Source organism: Dunckerocampus dactyliophorus, chromosome 6 (genome assembly GCF_027744805.1).
Source record: "Dunckerocampus dactyliophorus isolate RoL2022-P2 chromosome 6, RoL_Ddac_1.1, whole genome shotgun sequence".
In the NCBI taxonomy this organism is placed as follows: Eukaryota; Metazoa; Chordata; class Actinopteri; order Syngnathiformes; family Syngnathidae; genus Dunckerocampus; species Dunckerocampus dactyliophorus.
Window position 1 is genome coordinate 21,920,104 of NC_072824.1, and position 19,084 is coordinate 21,939,187.

The 19,084-nt window shown below is 40.8% G+C and overlaps 2 protein-coding genes across 2 annotated transcripts; both read right to left on the reverse strand.

Moving 5' to 3' along the window:
* Positions 1-85: 85 nt before the first annotated feature.
* Positions 86-9,237, reverse strand: ugdh (UDP-glucose 6-dehydrogenase). Its single transcript, XM_054779248.1, has 12 exons — positions 9,087-9,237; positions 6,218-6,379; positions 5,667-5,768; positions 5,374-5,574; positions 5,098-5,295; positions 4,800-4,947; positions 3,272-3,366; positions 3,050-3,180; positions 2,712-2,851; positions 1,990-2,081; positions 1,801-1,911; positions 86-587 (listed from the first exon to the last, which is right to left on the reverse strand). The coding sequence occupies exons 2-12, from the start codon at positions 6,377-6,379 to the stop codon at positions 489-491; spliced, it is 1,479 nt and encodes a 492-aa protein (XP_054635223.1). The 5' UTR covers positions 9,087-9,237; the 3' UTR covers positions 86-488.
* A 930-nt stretch (positions 9,238-10,167) lies between these two features.
* map9 (microtubule-associated protein 9) lies at positions 10,168-18,740 on the reverse strand. Its single transcript, XM_054779163.1, has 13 exons — positions 18,425-18,740; positions 18,245-18,326; positions 17,597-18,034; positions 17,220-17,518; positions 16,714-16,762; positions 16,558-16,625; positions 16,431-16,474; positions 16,202-16,352; positions 14,886-14,963; positions 14,594-14,755; positions 13,543-13,688; positions 12,024-12,159; positions 10,168-11,950 (listed from the first exon to the last, which is right to left on the reverse strand). The coding sequence occupies exons 1-13, from the start codon at positions 18,494-18,496 to the stop codon at positions 11,837-11,839; spliced, it is 1,839 nt and encodes a 612-aa protein (XP_054635138.1). The 5' UTR covers positions 18,497-18,740; the 3' UTR covers positions 10,168-11,836.
* Between the last annotated feature and the right edge of the window lie 344 nt (positions 18,741-19,084).

A 19,084-nucleotide genomic window follows, 5' to 3' on the forward strand; every position in this document is an offset into this window, starting at 1 on the left:
GATGATGATGGCCAGTGACGTCTTTGTCTTGGGTGTGGAGAGCCCCTAAACAATGAAGTATTAGTTTCCATCCTGTTGTACATTGGGAATTTAATAATCATATCCAGGACTCATGTTTTTATTTATTTTATTGCATTGGCCCTTCCATGGATCGTACAGCGGACATACAGACATATATTGTGATAAAAAATCTTATAAAATTTTACAATTCAGCAACAACACTTGCCTATGTGCTGTGTAGCAAAGGCGACGTAATTGAAACTTAGCATGTCTGACTGATTGATGAATTCAGCATTTAATGTATTCAAGAAGATGTCTGTATCTGTGTGTGTGTGTGTGTGGAATGGTTCAATCATAAAACGCAATCACAATCAAGATTCAACACATTCAAACCACAAATCACCCGGTCTGGCTCTTTGGATTATATGTCAGAAATGATTTTAACACCAAATTTAAAAACTGGAGGAATGTGTTACATGTCAAGAGATTTAGATTTTGTTTTTTTTGGTGGGAGGCTCGCTGGCACAGATGCGACATCCAGGAGCAGGGATTAGTGTTGCTGCTACTTTCTTCCCGATGGTTTCAATCTGCAGTGAGGGGAAAAACACATTTGAGCTTCATCTGTAGTGCAGTAGAAATTAAAAATGCAAAATCCCTAATGATTTGGAGGTAAATTGCCATTATGCGTGACGTTAGCATACTGTGTGTGAGACTCCAGCTCATTAAGCATCTAAAGACAAGCGTCATTGTTTTATGATAACACCACAGAAGGCTACCAGTGATGACGAAGACGAAAAATGTGAAAACGACCACAGAACAGGAAAAATAACGTATTACATAATGATCAAGGAAGTAAGTTGTTGGGTGTTTTATGCCCCTGGTACGGTCCCCCAAGACAAACAGGTCTTCGGCGGCCAAATCTGGTTCTTGGACATGGAATGTCACTTCTCTGGTGGGGAGAGGTTGTGCGAGAGGTTGAGACATTCCGACTAGACATAGTTGGACTCACCTTGACCCACAGTTTGGGTTCTGTAACCAAGCTCCTTGAGAGGGGCCGGACCATGTTCTACTCTGGAGTTGCTGCAGAGGAGAGGCGGCAAGGTGGTGTGGGCTTATTAATAGCCCCCCGGCTCAGTGCCTCCGCGTTGAAGTCTTTCCCAGTGAATGAGAGAGTCATTTCCCTACGCCTTCGGGTTGGGGTCCTGACTGTCGTTTGTGCATACGCGCCAAATGGCAGTTCAGAGTACCCAGCCTTCTTAGAGTCCATCAGAGGGGTGCTAAAGAGCACACCAGCTGGTGAGTCCGTAGTTCAATGCCAATGTGGGCAATGACAATGTGGACCCCTGGGCAGACCTAAGACACGCTGGAGGGATTATGTCTCACAGCTGGCCTGGGAACACCTTGGCGTCCTCCCGGTGGACATGGAAGAGGTGTCAGGGGACCGGGAACTCTGGGCTTCCCGACTGAGACTGCTGCCCCCGCGACCCGAACCCATATAAACGGAAGAAAATGGATAGATGGGTGGATGTTTTAGGTTTACATTTTACTTCTACATTGTTTTATTGATTTCTTTGCACCAGAGTGTCATTGGAAAAGAGAGCGCACTCTCAACTGGCCTTCCCTGAATAAATAAAGGTTGAATTGAATCACTAACATGCCAATATCATTACCAGCAGAAAAAACAATACTGATAGGACATTTTTATGCCGGCCGATAATATCAGTTGGCCGATATTATTCGACATCCCTTATATGTAACGACTTCAAATTTCAGAAATAACAATAAAATACACCTCCTCACCTGGAAGCCGATGTCCTGGAGGTGAGCATGGAGGTGGTCCAGCACTCTGCGCCCATCAAATATAAAGGGTGGCTTCAGCATCTTTTTGTAAATCCTCTTATAGTCCAGCTCCTGTGGTGACATTAACAAGGTTATGGGACTATTTTTTGTATTACAGTACAGTATGTCGTGAAAATGAACAACAGTGACCTTAAACATGTCCCACTCCGTACAGATGACTAAGGCGTGTGCACTCCGGCAAGCCTCGTAAGGATCAGAGGTCACCGTCACCAATTCTGAAACTATGAGTCAGATTGTTAGAAAGAAATTTCCACAGAGTTTCCACATAAATTAGATATCATCAGAAAATGATCCAACCCCTGATCCATGTTATGCCTCAATGACCAAATAAAGGTCATAATTAATCCAGTATATTGTTTGGTCCGGCCCTTTTAACAGGGCGGGAACCAACCGGGTTCTTTAATAAACTGTGAAATACTGTCACCATCTGAGTCAGTTTAGCAATTTATTCTATTTGGAGTGAATACAAGCAATTGCAATGCCAGTGTTGCAAAGACCAGTCAGCCATCCAGCCAAGGTTCAGGGTCGAAGTGGTCTCTAAATGATCTCAATGATCACGAAACTTCCCCTTAACTGTTTGTTGGTGTATATCTGATCTGGTTTCCACCAGTCTTGGCCACGCAGTTTGAGGTCTCACCCAGGAGATAAGAAGGTGACTCATAATGAAACTATGCATCTGTGTTTGTGAGATAACTAAAAAAGAATAGGATGTATTTTTTTTTCAAGTGAAATGTCTTGTGATAGTGTTTTATCTTTCAGTTATGAACAAGCGCAAATACAGTATGTTGCATTACTGATCCAAAACAGGGTGGAAACTATTCCATTCCTAACAATGCCTTAACACGCCCTACCTCTTTCTGGGTTGCCATCTGAGATACTGGGCTGAGAGAGATCCTGAATGATTTGCTCTTTAAGAACTTTGGGGTCATAGATGAATAGTTTGGCCCCTTCATCCATCAGATACTTGGAGATGTAGATACTGGATGACTCCCTGGGGTTAACAAACAGCACAAGGTAATCAGGAAATACACTGTATGTGCAAGTAATGAGACATTATAGATCTCGTATCCACAAAGTTAATGTAATACGGGTTGTGTTTTCTCGCCTCACAAACGCACAATGCAGTTTATGATTAACATATGGATGTCGTTAAGTAGTGAGGTCATGAGGGCTTGAATAGGGAACCAACCTTGTGTCACCTGTGTCTTTTTTAAAAGCGAAGCCCAGTAGAGCGATTTTCTTTCCTGCCACCGTGTCAAAGAGGCAGTCAATGATCCTGCTGGCAAACCGCCGCCTCTGGTACTCATTAATATCTATCACCTGCATTTAAAATAATAAATCATAAGAACAACATTTAAGACAACTCCAGGATGAGTGTAAAATACTGTATTGGCTGCTCAGTCATCCTTGCCTGTTGCCAGTAGGCGGCCACCTCAGGCAGGCTGAGCGCCTCACACAGGTACACCAAATTGAGCACGTCCTTCTGGAAACAGCTTCCACCAAATCCTGGTGAGACAAGAGATACAAGATGTATATCGCACCATAGTTCTTCAACAATCTACAATGTGGAGTTTTCTGCAAGAATATGCCTCAAAAGCTCTGCCTTCTTGGCAGTGTCACATTGTGGAGGTTTTACAGCTTCCGCTTGGATATTAACACGGCGCCGCAGCTTTTCAACTTCGATGGAAAAAACATCCACACGTCACTCACCGACGCTGGGAACACAAAGGTAGGTTGGATTGCAGGGTTTGAAGTGTGTGTAAAGCACTCGATGTGCAGTTCCAATAATGCCTTGCGCACTTCCACTTCCATATTATGTTTGTCATTCATAGCAGCAATGCCAAAGTTTAGTCTGATTGGCTTCTGGCTGCCCTGTTCTCCCGAGACAGCTCTTCTCCAAACAAGAAATCTTGTCATGTTTTTATCTCGTAAGATCTCGTGACAACCCTAAATCTTGGTATTTTTGAGTTCAATTTGGTTATTATGCCTCTTTTTAATGGCAAATTAACACATAAAAGCATAGACAATGCGATTGTTTGAGTTGAGTTATGCTTCGGGAATCAAGTTTTAAATTTAAACGTTGCCAGTCATATAAACAAAGCACAAATAGCTCAATAAGTTTGTCAAAGTAGTAATAGTGATGACAGTTGTACACGCATGCACTAGAAAGAAATGCATACTGAAATGAAAGATGCAGGTGGATCAAATAGTTTTTGTTTTCATGCGAAATGAGAGTTGTGGATACCAACGGTTTGTTAAATGTTCTGGCAACACAAGTTTATTCAGTTTGTTTGTGTTAAAATAAGTTATGAAAATAAATGTTACAAAAAGGTGTACCAGTACCTCTCGGCTATTCTCATTTAGTTTCAGACTCCTTTTACCTTTTGCTGCTGAGAGTTATAGGAATGGGTCCTCGTGTCTGAAACGCGCTTCAACAGAGACCCGGACCTTCAAAAATTGCCTGGTGCGGTGGGTTTATTATAATACACACCTATCACAGTGATCAGACATGAAATGAAACCAGGGTGGTACATAGATATAGCGTGTAATAGCCTAAGAAAGGGTAAAAAAGCTGTCAACAAAAATACGGCTTCCCAGCCTTTCCTTTCTCCTCCTCCCTGACACAAGCAAGTGCGTGCCTTTTTACAATTTCCATGTATGCACACACCCACCTGTCCCCATGTCCCTCTATACCTGTGCAAACTAAAACAAACAGTGCTCCTCGCCAAACTTAGAACCTGTCTCCTACATATGTGGGAACTCGAGCCAGTCCGTGAACTCAAAAAGGCTGGGGACCAGTGCTCTATTTGACAGGAGTGCCCTGGTAATTTTAAGAATCCACAACAAAAATGTGACGTCCCACAAGTTTTTAACTGTGCCCATCTGATTTTGTTCATGGGCCTGATTTGGTGTAAGCTGTTGATAGCGACAAGTCTTACCCACACTGGCTTTGAGAAACTTGGAACCTATTCTCTGGTCCATGCCGATGGCCTTGGCGACCTCTTCTACGTCGGCCCCGGTGACCTCGCACAGGGCACTGATACTGTTGATGCTGCTGATTCGCTGTGCCAGGAATGCATTGGCTGCCTATGTACGTGGACCAAATTATTTTAATGTTAAAAAAAAAAAAAACAGAACAGCAACGCAAGAAGACTTCCTAGAATAATAATAAATCTGTCTGACTATTGAACTTAGTGTGTTGGTATTATTATGATGATGATGATGAGGCTGACACACCAGTTTGGACAGCTCTGACGACCATGTGTTGGTGGTAATGATTCTGGCCTTGGGGACCCAATTTTCATACACGGCACAGAGTGCTCCGATTGCCCTTTGACCTTCAGCTGTCTCATCCCCACCAATCAGCACACGGTCGGGCTCCTTCAGGTCTTTCACGGCGGTTCCCTCTGCCAGGAACTCTGGGTTGGACAGCACCTGAAGCAAGAGACAGATCAGTACCTTGTGGAGCAGAAGATAGCAGAGCTTCACACAGTGATGTTCAATAGTACACACATGTAGGCTGAGGTTAGGCTTGGTGTTGGCATCAAATATCCGTCGAATACTTTCGGCGGCTCGTACAGGGACAGTGCTCTTCTCTGTGACAATCTTGTAGCCGTCAGACACGTCAGCAATCCTCCGAGCACACGCCTCAATGAACTTGAGGTCGGCGGCACGGCCCTTCCCCATGCCGTAGGTCTTTGTCGGGGTATTTACCTGCATTGGCAGATAAAGCATTCTTTTCAGTTTGCTGGTATTTCCAAAAGAAGCCAAAATCTTGTGTGTGATGGCATGACTGAAAAACCCACGGAGATAAAAACGAGGTCAGCATCCCTAATGGCTGAGTCAATGTCTGTAGAGAAGAATAAGTTCCTCCCTCTGCATGATTCAACCACATCTTTCAGGCCAGGCTGTGGGGAGACAAAATGTTGGTCAATGGAACTTTACAGCCGGCCTCTATGTTCGTCATGATGACGCATTACCATGTAGAATGACAGAGAAATTGCAACAATGTGGCATCTGGAACTAATTTTCCCTTTGTGATGGACTAATCTGGTCAAAAATAAATGACACATTCACTCAACTGACCCACCTTCTGAAAATGTGAACATCTGCGACCACACCCAATGACCAGCATGGCCTGAAACCTTTAAATCAGGCGGGTTTTCTTTGAGAACTTTTTGTGCAGTCACTGATGTAAAGAAAATGCTCAAGCATTCTCTCTTGACATGCGGGCTGCTTATCTAGATTGTTAAAAATAAAACAAACTTCACCTAGCTCATTACTTAGCATAAACTATTTTTGCTACTAGCGCTGCACACTTTACCTCTTGTAATGTTATGAATCAAAGACACAATACCTCGTATATGGGAAGTGTATCCGAGTTCCAAGCCTTAATTCGGGACTCATTGACATCCACAACGGTCACAGTGATCTCTGGACACATCTGGGCAATCACGCTGCACGTTGGGCCTCCAACATAGCCAGCACCAATGCAACAGATCCTCTTTATCTGAAACATCTATGTGTGTGGGGTGGGAAATGTATGGAAAGGTTAAGCATTTCTTCTTGAGAAACCCAACTTAGTTCCACTCTATGGGTAAAAGTATTAGGACACACCTTTTAAAATTAACAGCCTCTTTAACACTAGCCTTGAAAAGGCGACTTTTTCCAGTGTCACTGCTCTGAATGAGGAGGACAAAGCCAACTTGGCTATTTCATGGCTTCAAAGGTTGTATGAGAGCCGTACCAGAGGCAGGACAGTGACTATGCTAGGGTCTGTGTCTCCCGCCCTGTTGTGTCAGAGGCATTTGTCGCTGGCCGCGAATTGTCCAATTGTAGAATTCCATGTGAAAGCGCACACAGTTACGGCAATATTTGTAAATGTGTCACCTTTTATGGGCAGCGTAAAAGCGGCTTTTTATAACTGAATAAGCCATCTGCTATTGCACATTTTTTATTCTCTTACACTGATAGAAAATAGTCACATAGTAACATGTTCAATACAGGAAGTGACGTCCCCAATTGCTGTGATGAAATGAGCTCCGCTTCTTCCTTCTCGTTTTCAGACATGTTGAATTGCGAAAGTACACACGAGAGAAATAAACTAAACCATTAGAGGATATCCAGGCTTTCCGTCTGTTCCAGACCACCAGCGATGGCCGAAAATACACGAGGAATTGATTAGAGCTGGGAATCTCAGGGTACATCACGATACGCGATACATGGCTCACGGTAATGATACAATCTTGATTTTAATTAATGAAATGATTAACTGTGTACTTTATTACCGATTATAACCACAAGAGACCATCCCTGGCATATACGGTCTTCCAAAAATACACAAATGGCCCCCCTCCCCCCTCTTATAATAAACTTATAATATTGCTAAAGTATGTGGCCAACATCTTAGCACCGCTGGTGGGCAAAACACCAAATCATGTCCAAAACTCAATGGACTTTGTCAAGAAAATCAGACACTTAAAACTGGACAAAAATTAAACTATGATTTCATTTGACATCGTCTCCCTGTTCACCTGTATTCCAACCCAGGATGCAGTGGAAACTCTGAGGCAACATTTACACCTTGAACACACCCTCCAAGACAGAGCCGCACTCAACCCAGAACAAATATACCATTTGCTGGAACTTTGGCTCAATAGAACATATTTTCAATTCATGGGCTCATATGATGCAACAACTTCATGCTCTGTCTGTTTTCTGTTCCGTTCTCCTTGCAACGTGAGGCGTTCAGGCGCACTCGTAATTGTGTTTAATTTTTATTCACGAATCCCCTATTACAATTGATGCACCCCACTTTGGGAACCTAGGCTGTACTGTACCTCTGCCAAGGGTGGATTGGCCATCGGGAGTACTGGGATGTTTCCCGATGGGCCTACCAAAAATGGGCCAGTGAACGACGTTTATTTACTTATTTATTGCTGCGCTTTACTGCTATGCTATATTAAATTGAAATTAATACATGCCAGGCACTAATCCAAGCGGAAAACGGTCGCTCAAGTCGAAGACCACCGACAAGCTCATCGATTGACTCTTTCCGTATCTTGCTAACCTGCGATTGCCCGTGCCCGCTGTCACTCCATGAGCACTTGGACATTCTCCACGGTGTTTTGCGAGTTGGCCAGGAGTTCGCGTTCATCTCACTCTCTGTAAGTTAACATGTTGGCCATTTCTTCTGCCTGGTCACGTAAACTAAACTGATTTTAATATCAGACATTTTATTTACATTAATATTTGAATCCGTGTGCATCCGTGTATTTGGTGGGGAAATCTGAGCTTGATGGTTCAGAACGCTTTTACAGTCAGTGTTTATGATCCTTGATAGTCACAATGACAAACACTACTGTTACAATGATAAAATAAAATCAGATGGTTATATTATTGTTTTCCATTCTTAAGTCAACTAGTCAAAGTTCTGATCGCATGGAGACTTTTTTTTGCATGTCATCTTGTTCAGAACTATTCCACATTATTCCTCTGCTTTTCATGCCCAGATTTGTGATCTCCTGTGGACATGATCTCACCAAAGAGCCCAGTGAGCCCACCCATAAATGATTTCACTCTCATTTATGTATTCACGGCTCCAGAATTTACAGTTGAGGGATATACTGTACTGTAGTTTAGTATAGTGGTATGATTAAGGACTTGTGTGTTTGTATGTAGATCAAAGGGGCGAGTTGGCACAGTATATGCGTGCGGATTGTAGTGGGCCGGTCTGGACCAAAAAGTCCTGGTCCAAATTTTTGTCCCAGTCCATCCATGACCTCTGCGAACACCCTGTCTTAAAAAGTAATGAGTGCCAGTCGAACCGTGATAGCCTGGTCCAAGCACCAGATAAAGAGCCCTTGATTCCAGCTCAGCCACGTCCCGCACCTTGAAATTGGCAAAGCTACAAAGCTACAAAACTACAACAAAGCTACAAAGTCCTATAAGTGAACAGCACCACAGTTTACCGTCGTATATTTACTTACAAGTATTGCAGTGACACATTAATTACTTTTGAGGCGGCTAGCTAGCTAGCTTGCCGGAGATCAGGTTATTTTACCTTCGCCAACTCTACACTCCAGCAATTTCCTTGCCTTCTCTTCTACACAGTTTCTTTTAGACAAGTGGCAGAATGAGGCTTGTTCAAAGTGCACAATACTCAATTCATTTAAAAAAAATAATTAAATAGCTTAAAAACAGGGTCACAGCGAGAACAATCTTACCTTTCTTGGGTTCCAACACAACTTGACCACTTCAATCTTCCCTAATGTAAAAGGCGGCTCTGTCAGTGGAGTAGTTGGCGCCAAGGACACTAGAATTGAATCGTACTACCATTGGTCATCCACTTCCGTAGTATACCATGCGCTGGTATGGCCGCCATGATGGTGAGCAGAATCCATAAACGTTGCATTGAAAACATGTCCCGCTCAGCCATTAATTGCTCTAAAAAAAAAAGGCAAAAAAACAGATTTGTCATTTTAAAGTTCCCCAAAAACAAAGACAAATATGTGTCATAAAAATGTTGGAAATGTATAACACTCTAAATAAACAGGACAATGGACAAGGTGGACAAAGTGTATGTTGTGTGGGACTCCCACATAACTACAGCTAATTTGTTTCTCTGGGTGATTAGTTGAATTCATGACAGGTCAGTGATGATGATGATTTAGATTATAGTCTATCAAGTCTATCTAGTATTAAGAACACATTACTGAAATAAATGTTGCATTGTGTAAATACTTCCAGTTAAGTATCCATATACTGTAATATCCATTCATTTTCTATGGTGCTTGTCCTCAATAGGGTCATGGAGGTATGCTGGAGCCTATACCAGCTGACTTTGTGTGAGAGGCAGGGTACACCCTGGACTGGTCGCCAGCCAATCGCAGGGCACATATAGACAAACAAACTTTGAGACTCACTTTTATACCTATTGGCAATTTAGAGTTGCCAATTAACCTAACATGCATGTTTTTGGAATGTGGGAGGAAGCCGGAGAACCCGGAGAAAACCCACACGTGCAAAAGGGAGAATATGCAAATCTGTAATGAAAGAAAAAAAGTCAAATAAATAAAGAAAAGTTTTCTTTCATACTGCTGTTCAGGTTTTTTTATGATATCTACATGTTGGTCATATTTCTGCAGTATAATGGATTGTTACACAGTTATATACATATATTTTCATTGTGTTCAGTAAATTTCATCCATTTAATCAAAGTGTACGCACAGCGTAAACTTCATTTTATACTCTGCTCAGAACTAGTGAGTACACTGTACGCGGTTGCCGCCTAGCCCCGCCCACCTCTCTTGCTCACCATCATGGCGGACCTTCTGCTCCATGGTGTACTACACACTGTTCCGTTCATTTTCGCAAAATCCTATTCAATTATAGTGTCTTTGGTCGGCGTTTCGTGACCTTAGTTCACGCACACATGCATCCTGTTTGTGGCTTTTCAAAGTAATAGCACAGTATTTGCGCAAACATATTATAATGCGGAAAATACTGTGTTTCGTCCCCTGCTGATATTGTAAGTTTTCATATGACGTTAGAAATGTGAAAAAGGTCGAGGTGCAAAAAAGGCATCTACGAGCAGATTGTTTCAATTCACACGCTTATACTCTCCACGCGCATGTGTCCCACACACTCATATTAGTGACCACGAGCGCTACATAGTGCCACGTAGTACAAGTTTTCCACGCCCCTCTGTTGCTTTCCTCTCCTGTGGTTCGTTGCACGAAAGTAGGATAAATGACTGAGCTGAGCTCAATGAAACCAAAACAAGAATGTCTAGGCTTGGTTTTCACAAAGGCCAGGACAGGATGAGCAGACACAGAATAATCAAACCAGGTGAAACCAATTCCGGATTAGTGCGCGTACACGGCTTCCTTAAATAGACCCAGCTATCGATCAGCGTCACCGAGTCACCAATGGCAACGAGAGAGACGTAATTTCCCTCGACGGAAGCGGAAATCCTCAGAGGCTTACGAGGAAGTAAAACAGCAAATGAAAAAATGGGCAACACCGCCACAATCATAAAACAAAGAGAGAAAGCGTGGGGAAGTATTGCAGAGGTGATCTGCAATCCCTATTACCTAAGGGTGAAACTCGCTTCCTTTTCACTATAATTACAGTTTACGGTTTTAACTTTTTACTTTGTGGTTGATTTTTTTTCTCCGACTGTTCTTTGGCATGGAAACTCTGCTGTGTTTGTCTAACTTTGCCCTTTTGGCTCGTCCTGTGTTTTGGTAGTGTCAAGACATATCTGGAAGACCACTTGAACAACTCTTGCTAAACATCCAGGTTGCTATGGTGTCATGGCATTGGGCAAATTACATGTTATCCAGGGATTACTACGATATGCGTTTATGTATTAACCAACATCAGTATGTTCCAGTCTCCTCTCTCACATTGTTCTTGAAATAAAAACCACTAAATACTATTCATCACTGAACAAAATACATTTGTTACTTTTCTGGTAATGAAAAGTATTGAAGACTGTTAGACACATGCACAAGAAACATAAATTCCAATATATTTTAAAATAATCCTTAAAATTAGTAGTAGCCATTTCAAGATAATCAAACATAAAGCGACTTTTCTTATTGCTATATAAATGGTAAATATAAAAAATACCCCAACACATTTATTAAAAAAATGCTCCTCTTATCACATTGTATTGACATAAAAATCACTTATGTACAAAAAAAAACCATTGAACTGTCCTAAATATATAAGCATGTCCCTGAACAATAAATAAATCATACTTATTAAAAGCATGTTTGACAGTTTCAGTTTCAAATGTCACCCACATCCATCCACTGGAGCCTACCCCAGCTGACAAAAGGCAGACCAGACCCAAGACCACTCACCAGTCAATCACGGTGTATTTTGAGTGAGAATTCATCTCACAATCTGGACAAAAGTCAGTAATGTGAATCACTAGACTACCAACCGTAGGTCTCGAATGTTATTTTCAAAATTGAATGGTTTTATTAGGTGGGCTCCATGGTGGTGGAGGGCTGTCTTGCAGGATGACTTGTATACGCCTTTCTTCTTTCTGTCGCTTTTGTTGTAGATCCTTTTTTGCCTGTTTTTTTCAAATAGAAATGTATTTCAATACTCATGCCAATAGTTGGCAAGTGAGCCAAGAAAGCACTTACCAGCCATTGTTCAAAAATCTCTAAAGCCATTTTATCTTTCTCCTCTTGAATGTATCGATGCTCCTCTGCCCTATTCTTGTTTTCCAAACGTTCTGTTGAGACTTTTTTCTGCAGGGCATCGGTCTTCTTTTCGCACCTGGCAAAATGATGACATAATTTAGGTATATGTAATTAAAAGCTAAAAGAAAACTGCACTTTTTTTTTTTAATTTTGCCCATCATCCACAATCCTCATGTGAGACATGAACACGTCTCTCTTTTCTGTGCATTATATAATATACATAAAGCGGGTGTCTTCTCTCCTCTTGTTCTTGTCCACTCAGTCTCTCGTATTGCCTCGTCTCGTCAGTTGGATATCTTGTGACACCCATAGTAGTTATGTAAAGACACGTAAAATAAATTGCAGCATGCAGTAGATTACCTTTATGTTTACGCTAAAAGAACTCCAATTTCTATGATGCAGCGTGTAGGAGTGTGACGCTACCAGGAAGTAGTGAATTACATGTTTTGATAAAAGTCAGCGATCATGTTTTGATCTGACAAATCATTAGTAAGTTTGGCCAAATGTAGAAGTACTACAGTTTCCGCTTAACACCATGGCAACTGTTGAACACTGATAAAAGCCACACGTCACCAGGGAGTGATGCCAGGAACACCAAGTGCAGGTAAGACTGGAAGGTTTATAGTGTGCGTAAAGCACTGAATGTGTGGTTCCAATCCTGCCTCGCGGACTGCCACTTGTATATGACATATATAATCATTCACAGTAGTGATGCGATAGTTCACAGTCTGACAAAACTTCGGGCTGTCCTGTTCCCGTGAGACAGCTTTTCTCTAAACGAGAAATATTGTCACGTTTTATTCTTGTGACACCCCAGTTGTATGTGATATATGGCATCTATTTCGTTGGATAACTGTAGAGTTACAGGGTATACTGTATGTAAAAAGTTGATAATACCGCTTCTTGGAGCCACACATGTACTTGTCGGAGACAAACAACTCATTAGCATTAAGGATGTCTAAATTCCAGAAACATCGCTAACATCGAACACACTAATACACTATTGTCGAACCCCTGAGACTTATTTAAAATTGTTAAATAATATGACAATACGGGGCATTTAAAGAACAGCTAGGCAGTGTCTGGAACATCCTAATATAATGCAGTGATTTCCACTGTATCGCAGCACATTGCTGTGAGAGATCACAAGGTCTGCCATGGGTAATTATCCAATTTTACTAATTTGGTCTAAATATTATTTATTATTAAACATATTATTTATTTACTACAAATCTTTGTCTATCTCTGTTCATTTCTCTATGCAAGCGACATACGTATAGTGACAGGCAGAACAATTAAATTCTCTTTCACTAAATGGCAGAAGGAACTGAAGCTGTGTATCCATGTGTTGCCATTCATACATTTGTGTTTGGTGGTGTGCCATGGGATTTTTTTCGAATGTTAAATTGGTGCCATGACTCAATGAGGGTTAGGAAACACTGATGTAATGTGTACTCACCAGTTAGAAAAGGCAGACTGGCTGCCTCTCTTTCTTTCTTCCTCCTCCTCCTGCTTCTTCAGCATATGTTTTCTCTCAGCCTCTCTTTGTTTTCGACACTTTTCTCTGAGTATGTGATCCTGATCACGCTTCCATCGATCAAACACCTGCAATGACAACAACACTCACAGTTAGCTCAAGGACTATTTCGACAAGGGGTCGGCAACGATTGAATATTTTTTAACACCCCAGTGGGGAAATTGCCCATTTTTGAAAAGAGTTTAAAATATTTTTCCCTCCGCGATAAGCTAACGGTTAATAAATAATATTAATATATAATATATATAACTTATTTCAAAGTAGACCTACACGTGTAAAAGTGGTCATCAAAACCTAAACACAACAGGACAGGTTCGATGACCACATAAGTCCACTGCACTGTTGCCAACTCTGTAAGAAAAGTAGCAATTCCAAATTGGCAACACTGGTCAACTGATTGATAGTTAACATGACCAGCATTCGCCAACGAGCTGAAGGAAGGCTGTCAATTCACTGTGTTGCACATTTCTTATTATGTCAGGTAGTGAGGTTAAACCAACATACTATCACAACCCCACTAGTTACACATGCACAATGCACTTCTATTTATTGTATTATGTTGTTGGACCTGCTCAAATTAAGAAAAATTCAAACTTTCAAAAGTTTATAAGATGTTGTTTTAAGGTGATGTTTTGCGGCTCCAGACTATTTTTCTTTGGTGGGCAAGGGGGCAAAATGTCTCTTGACAGTAAAAGCTGCCGACCCCTAATTTAGACACTGACATGGTTTTTATGGTTTTGCTATTTTAGTCATTCACATTTTCATGGCCATCACTTCAAAGCTCTGTATTCCAGCATACTAACTTTTTGGCTTATTTTTATTTATATTGGTGAAGGTGGCAATAATAAGTAGTGTTTTTGTGAAACCTCATCAATTAAAGCTGAAAGTCTGCACTTGTTTCATTTCAAATCCAGTGTGGTGGTGTATCATCATATTCATTTATCTTTTTCAGATGAATGCATGGAAATTCTACCTGTTCAGCTGCTTTCCTTTTTTCCTCGACTTCTTTCACCACTCTTTGTTCTTTCCTCATCCTATTTTTCTCTTTCGTTGCTTTGGCTTTAAGAAGCTCGTCTTTCTTTTTTTTCCAGGCCTCGTATGAAGCAGCAGCATCTTTCTTCTTCTCTTCTTCTTCCTGTTTGATGAAAAGAAAAAAAGTTCAACGGTGTGTAGAAAATACATTTATTTACCATGATTTTGTTTTACCGTAGTCTGGTAGAGATGGTCCCTTGTGCTGAGAGGTTGCTGTCTTCTCAGCTGCTCACCTTTTTTTTTTGCTCTTTCCAAATCTTCTCTTTGTTTATGCTCTCTATGGACTGTTCGTTTTTCCTTTTCAGCCATTCCTTTGCAGAGTACAAGTTAGATTTTAAATGACTGACATAAAATATTCTGAAATATACACAAACGCAGGAAACTTTATTTGCTACATTCTTAGCTGAAAAATCGAATGAGATCCAATACAATACAAAAGCAGCATCAAAACAGCAAGATACAGTATCTCACAACCATGAGGACACCCTTCACATTTCATATCTTCTCGATGGACAATACAATAAATATCAAACTTGGATAGAATTTATGACAGTCAGCATACAGCTTGTATTGCACTACAGATCATTGAAAACGACACAACACACAGCCATTATGGTTTAAAGACGTGTGTACACCTCACAGTGAACATGTCCAAAGAGTCCATAATTAGTGTGAGCACCATTGTTATCTAGCATTGCCTTTTCAGATCATCAAAAAACTTTGAATCTTAGTCAATGACAACACAACTGAAGACAAAATGCAGCTTTTAAATGAAAGTTTTTATTATTAAGGGAGAAAAAAATCCAAACCTACATGGCCCTGTGTGAAAAAGTGATTGCCCCCTAAACCTAATAACTGGTTGGGCAATCAAGCGTTTGCGATAACTTGCAATGAGTCTCTTACAGCGCTGTGGAGGAATTTTGGCGCACTCATCTTTGCAGAATTGTTGTCATTCAGCCACATTGGTTTTCCAGGATGAACTGCCAGGTCATGCCACGGCATCTCAATAGGATTCAGGTCGAGACTTTGACTTGGCCACTCCAGAGTCTTCATTTTGTTTTTCTTCAGCCATTCAGAGGTGGACTTGCTGGTGTGTTTTGGGTCATTGTCCTGCTGTAGAACCCAAGTTGGTTTCAGCTTGAGGTCAGATTGCCGGACATTCTCCTTCAGGATTTTTTGGTAGACGGCAAAATTGATGGTTCCATTTATCACAGCAATCACTTTTTCACACAGAGCCATGTAGGTTTGGATTTTTTCTCCCTTAATAATAACTTTCATTTAAAAACTGTATTTTGTTTGATGATCTGAAACATTTAACAAACATGTTAAAAAAGTAATCAGAAAGGCGTCAAACACTTTTTTCACAACAATGTAGTAAAGCTATACTGCTATACAAGCTGTATACTTTAAAGTATTTATATAGTATTGTTCCTTGAGAAGATATATTGTAACAAAAACGGTTGCAGAAATGTGAGTGGTAAACACACTTTTGTGATATACTGTACAGTATCTTGTCAAGAGAACAAGACAGCATCCTTGTGCCACTAACCTGGAAAACAGCGGCCCTGAGGGAATCTGCATCTTGTGGTTGACAGTCTGAGAAACCTTTACAGTCGAGAAGTTTGAGAGTTCCCATATACTTTGACTTCACCTTCTTGGACCGCACACTGTTGGATCGCTTAGACTGAGAACTTGATGCCCTATCAAACAAAAGAAAAAAAACAATGACACTACTCAACTTTTTCTCAGGTAGGCATTGGTTGGATAACACCACTGACCTGCTGACTTCAACATGAGCAACAGAGTGATCTGCCGACTCTTGCTGAAAGGGGAAGAGCAACATAACTGTATTAAAGTAACAAACAAATATGTGAAAGTTTGAGCTTGGGCAAAAGCACGTCTTACATTAAACTTTTCCAGTGAAGCAGACTTGGCCCTTTGCTGCCCTGTGGAGTCAGCTAAAGTGAAGCCATCTGAAAATAATATTGACATATTTGTTTTGCTGCACAACAAATGTCACTATCAGGCATGGATATTGATGAAGACGTTTTGATGGCTCACTTGAAGCGCATGAATCAGCACCTTCACCACCAGCACCTCCATCAGTCAACTTAGATAAAATGATAAAACAGCACAAATGTACAATGATAAATAACATGAAATGTGGTTTGTTTAAATTCAGTTCACAATATTTTTAAATAAGTACATTTTTTATAATTTTTTTTAAGCAATGGGCATTTTTCTGTGACTAAGCGGATGTTAAAATGAAGATTAATTAGGAAGGTTTTTAAAATTGCTTGTACTTACTATTTTAAATATTATTTATTTTAAATATTACAATTAGTACTACAATTTTATTTTTATATTTATAGTTTTTTCCCCACAAATGTATTTTTTGATTTCAACAACGTAGCATTACATGCTTTAATAAAAGAAGCTAAACTAAACCACTTTCTTCAGACATAATCAACAACTAGTTAATTCAACAGACTTATTAATAAACGACTGTATTATGCCCATCCCCAGTGTTATATTACTGTCACTGTATATAGAAAAATGAGACCCACATGTGGACTGCAGCTCTTTACAGTTGTCATTATTTCCAGAGAAGCACCATCAGTGATGTCGTTGCAGGCATTGCTATCAATGAGAGTTAATGGAGGAGAAGTTTGAGGTCTGCTGATAGCCAGTAGCGATTCTGCATCTTCAGCTGTTGTCTCTGTCGCATGGAGGCTCAATCCCTCAATTCTTTGTCTTGGTTTAGCCAGTAGTGATTCTGCATCTTCAGCTGTTGTCTCTGTCGCATGGAGGCTCAATCCCACAATCCTTTGCCTTGGTTTGGGTCTAGGTGTCTCCTTCTCGGTGCCTAAAAGATCAGAGAGGGTGAAAGTCATGAGCGTGTATGTATTTGAATGTACTGTACAGTAATTGTTACTAAATTCACCAGCTGAGGTTATGCATTTAATGTCAGCATCCAATGGATTTTCTTGACAGATTGTGTCTCCACTGTTATCCAGTCTGCTTTCAGGCCAAATGGGACCTGGAGATTTCCTGCTATGGAAAGATGAGTCCAGAGGAGCATGATCTGACTGGTACGACAGCAACGTGGATGAGTCGTTTGTGGGTTGATGGTCAGTCAGTTTTGCGTCATTATGTTGTAAATCGTCTTCACCGGATAACGGACAGCTGTCCATCGTCCCCCGTTGACCTTGTGACGCTCCATCCAGAGATATAGTTCCTTGGTATTTCAAGAAAGAAGTTTTCCTCCCTTGTTTGTCCTCGCTGTCCGAGAATTCAAAGTCATTGATTCTACTTTTAGTCTTCGAGGCCTTGAAAACATCAGACCTCTTTTTTCTTGATTTGAGTAGGTTGTTTAAAAAATCTGGAACATACAGGAAAAGGTCATAAAAATGCAGAATCCTTTTTTCCGGAACTCATCAAAAAAACAAACAAAATCATATATGCACTAGTTACAATAACAAGCAGACACAGGCATTATGGGCTTAAATCAAACTACTTGAAACTACTTCAATGAACGGAACTTAGACAATGAACTAAGAAAGGTGGCCATTCACGCTTTCGTCCGTCTTACCGTCTTCATCATCTGAATCTTGTGTATGCAAAAGTGATGTATTTTTTGTAGCTCTGAGAGACAGGGCAGCTTGAAGTTCATCCTGCGCACAGAGGCTCACAATCAGGCTGCTGCACAACACCGCTAGTCACCTATACTTTTAAGTCAATTCCTACCACGTCTTATCGAAAAATCATTTACCTGGAATGTTGTCCTTTTTGTTGATTTAGGACTTTTTTTGTAAGCCAAAGTCTCGAACTCTTCGTTTGTCATCTCTGAACACAAGCTTTTGCACGGCAATTAGCATACTAGCTACTTTGAGCTACCAGCAACAAGTTGATACTCTGCTCCCAAAGTTGCTCGGTTACGTATATATATTATATATAAGTGTTGCTGTACGTGTAACTGTTAGTACGAAAAAGACATAGCTCAATTTCGATGATGTTATTGTCAAAAAAGTACATTGGCAGCGACGGCAGAACTGCTATTTTGTTGACCGTAGCCTAGGGAGACGCAGTTTCCGGTCTCCCAGCACGCATGCGCAGTGTATTTTCCACCTTTCCATTGGTTTACTATACAGGGGAGGACTCGTTATGACTCATCACAGTTGAACGCTCTTAATGACGTCGCAATGACCGAAAATCTCACTTTTTGCGCCTTGCTACACTTGCGCTAGCTTCTTTCAGTTATATTCTAGGTTTGCATTACACAGTTACCCCGATATTTTAATAATTCATTACCGTATTGTAGGGCCGCATGGTGGCCAAGGGGTTAGCATGTTGGCCACACATTCAGGAGATCAATATAATAAATAAGATGAAGACAAGCATAATAAAGCAAGTTTAAGACTTGCATTTAGCA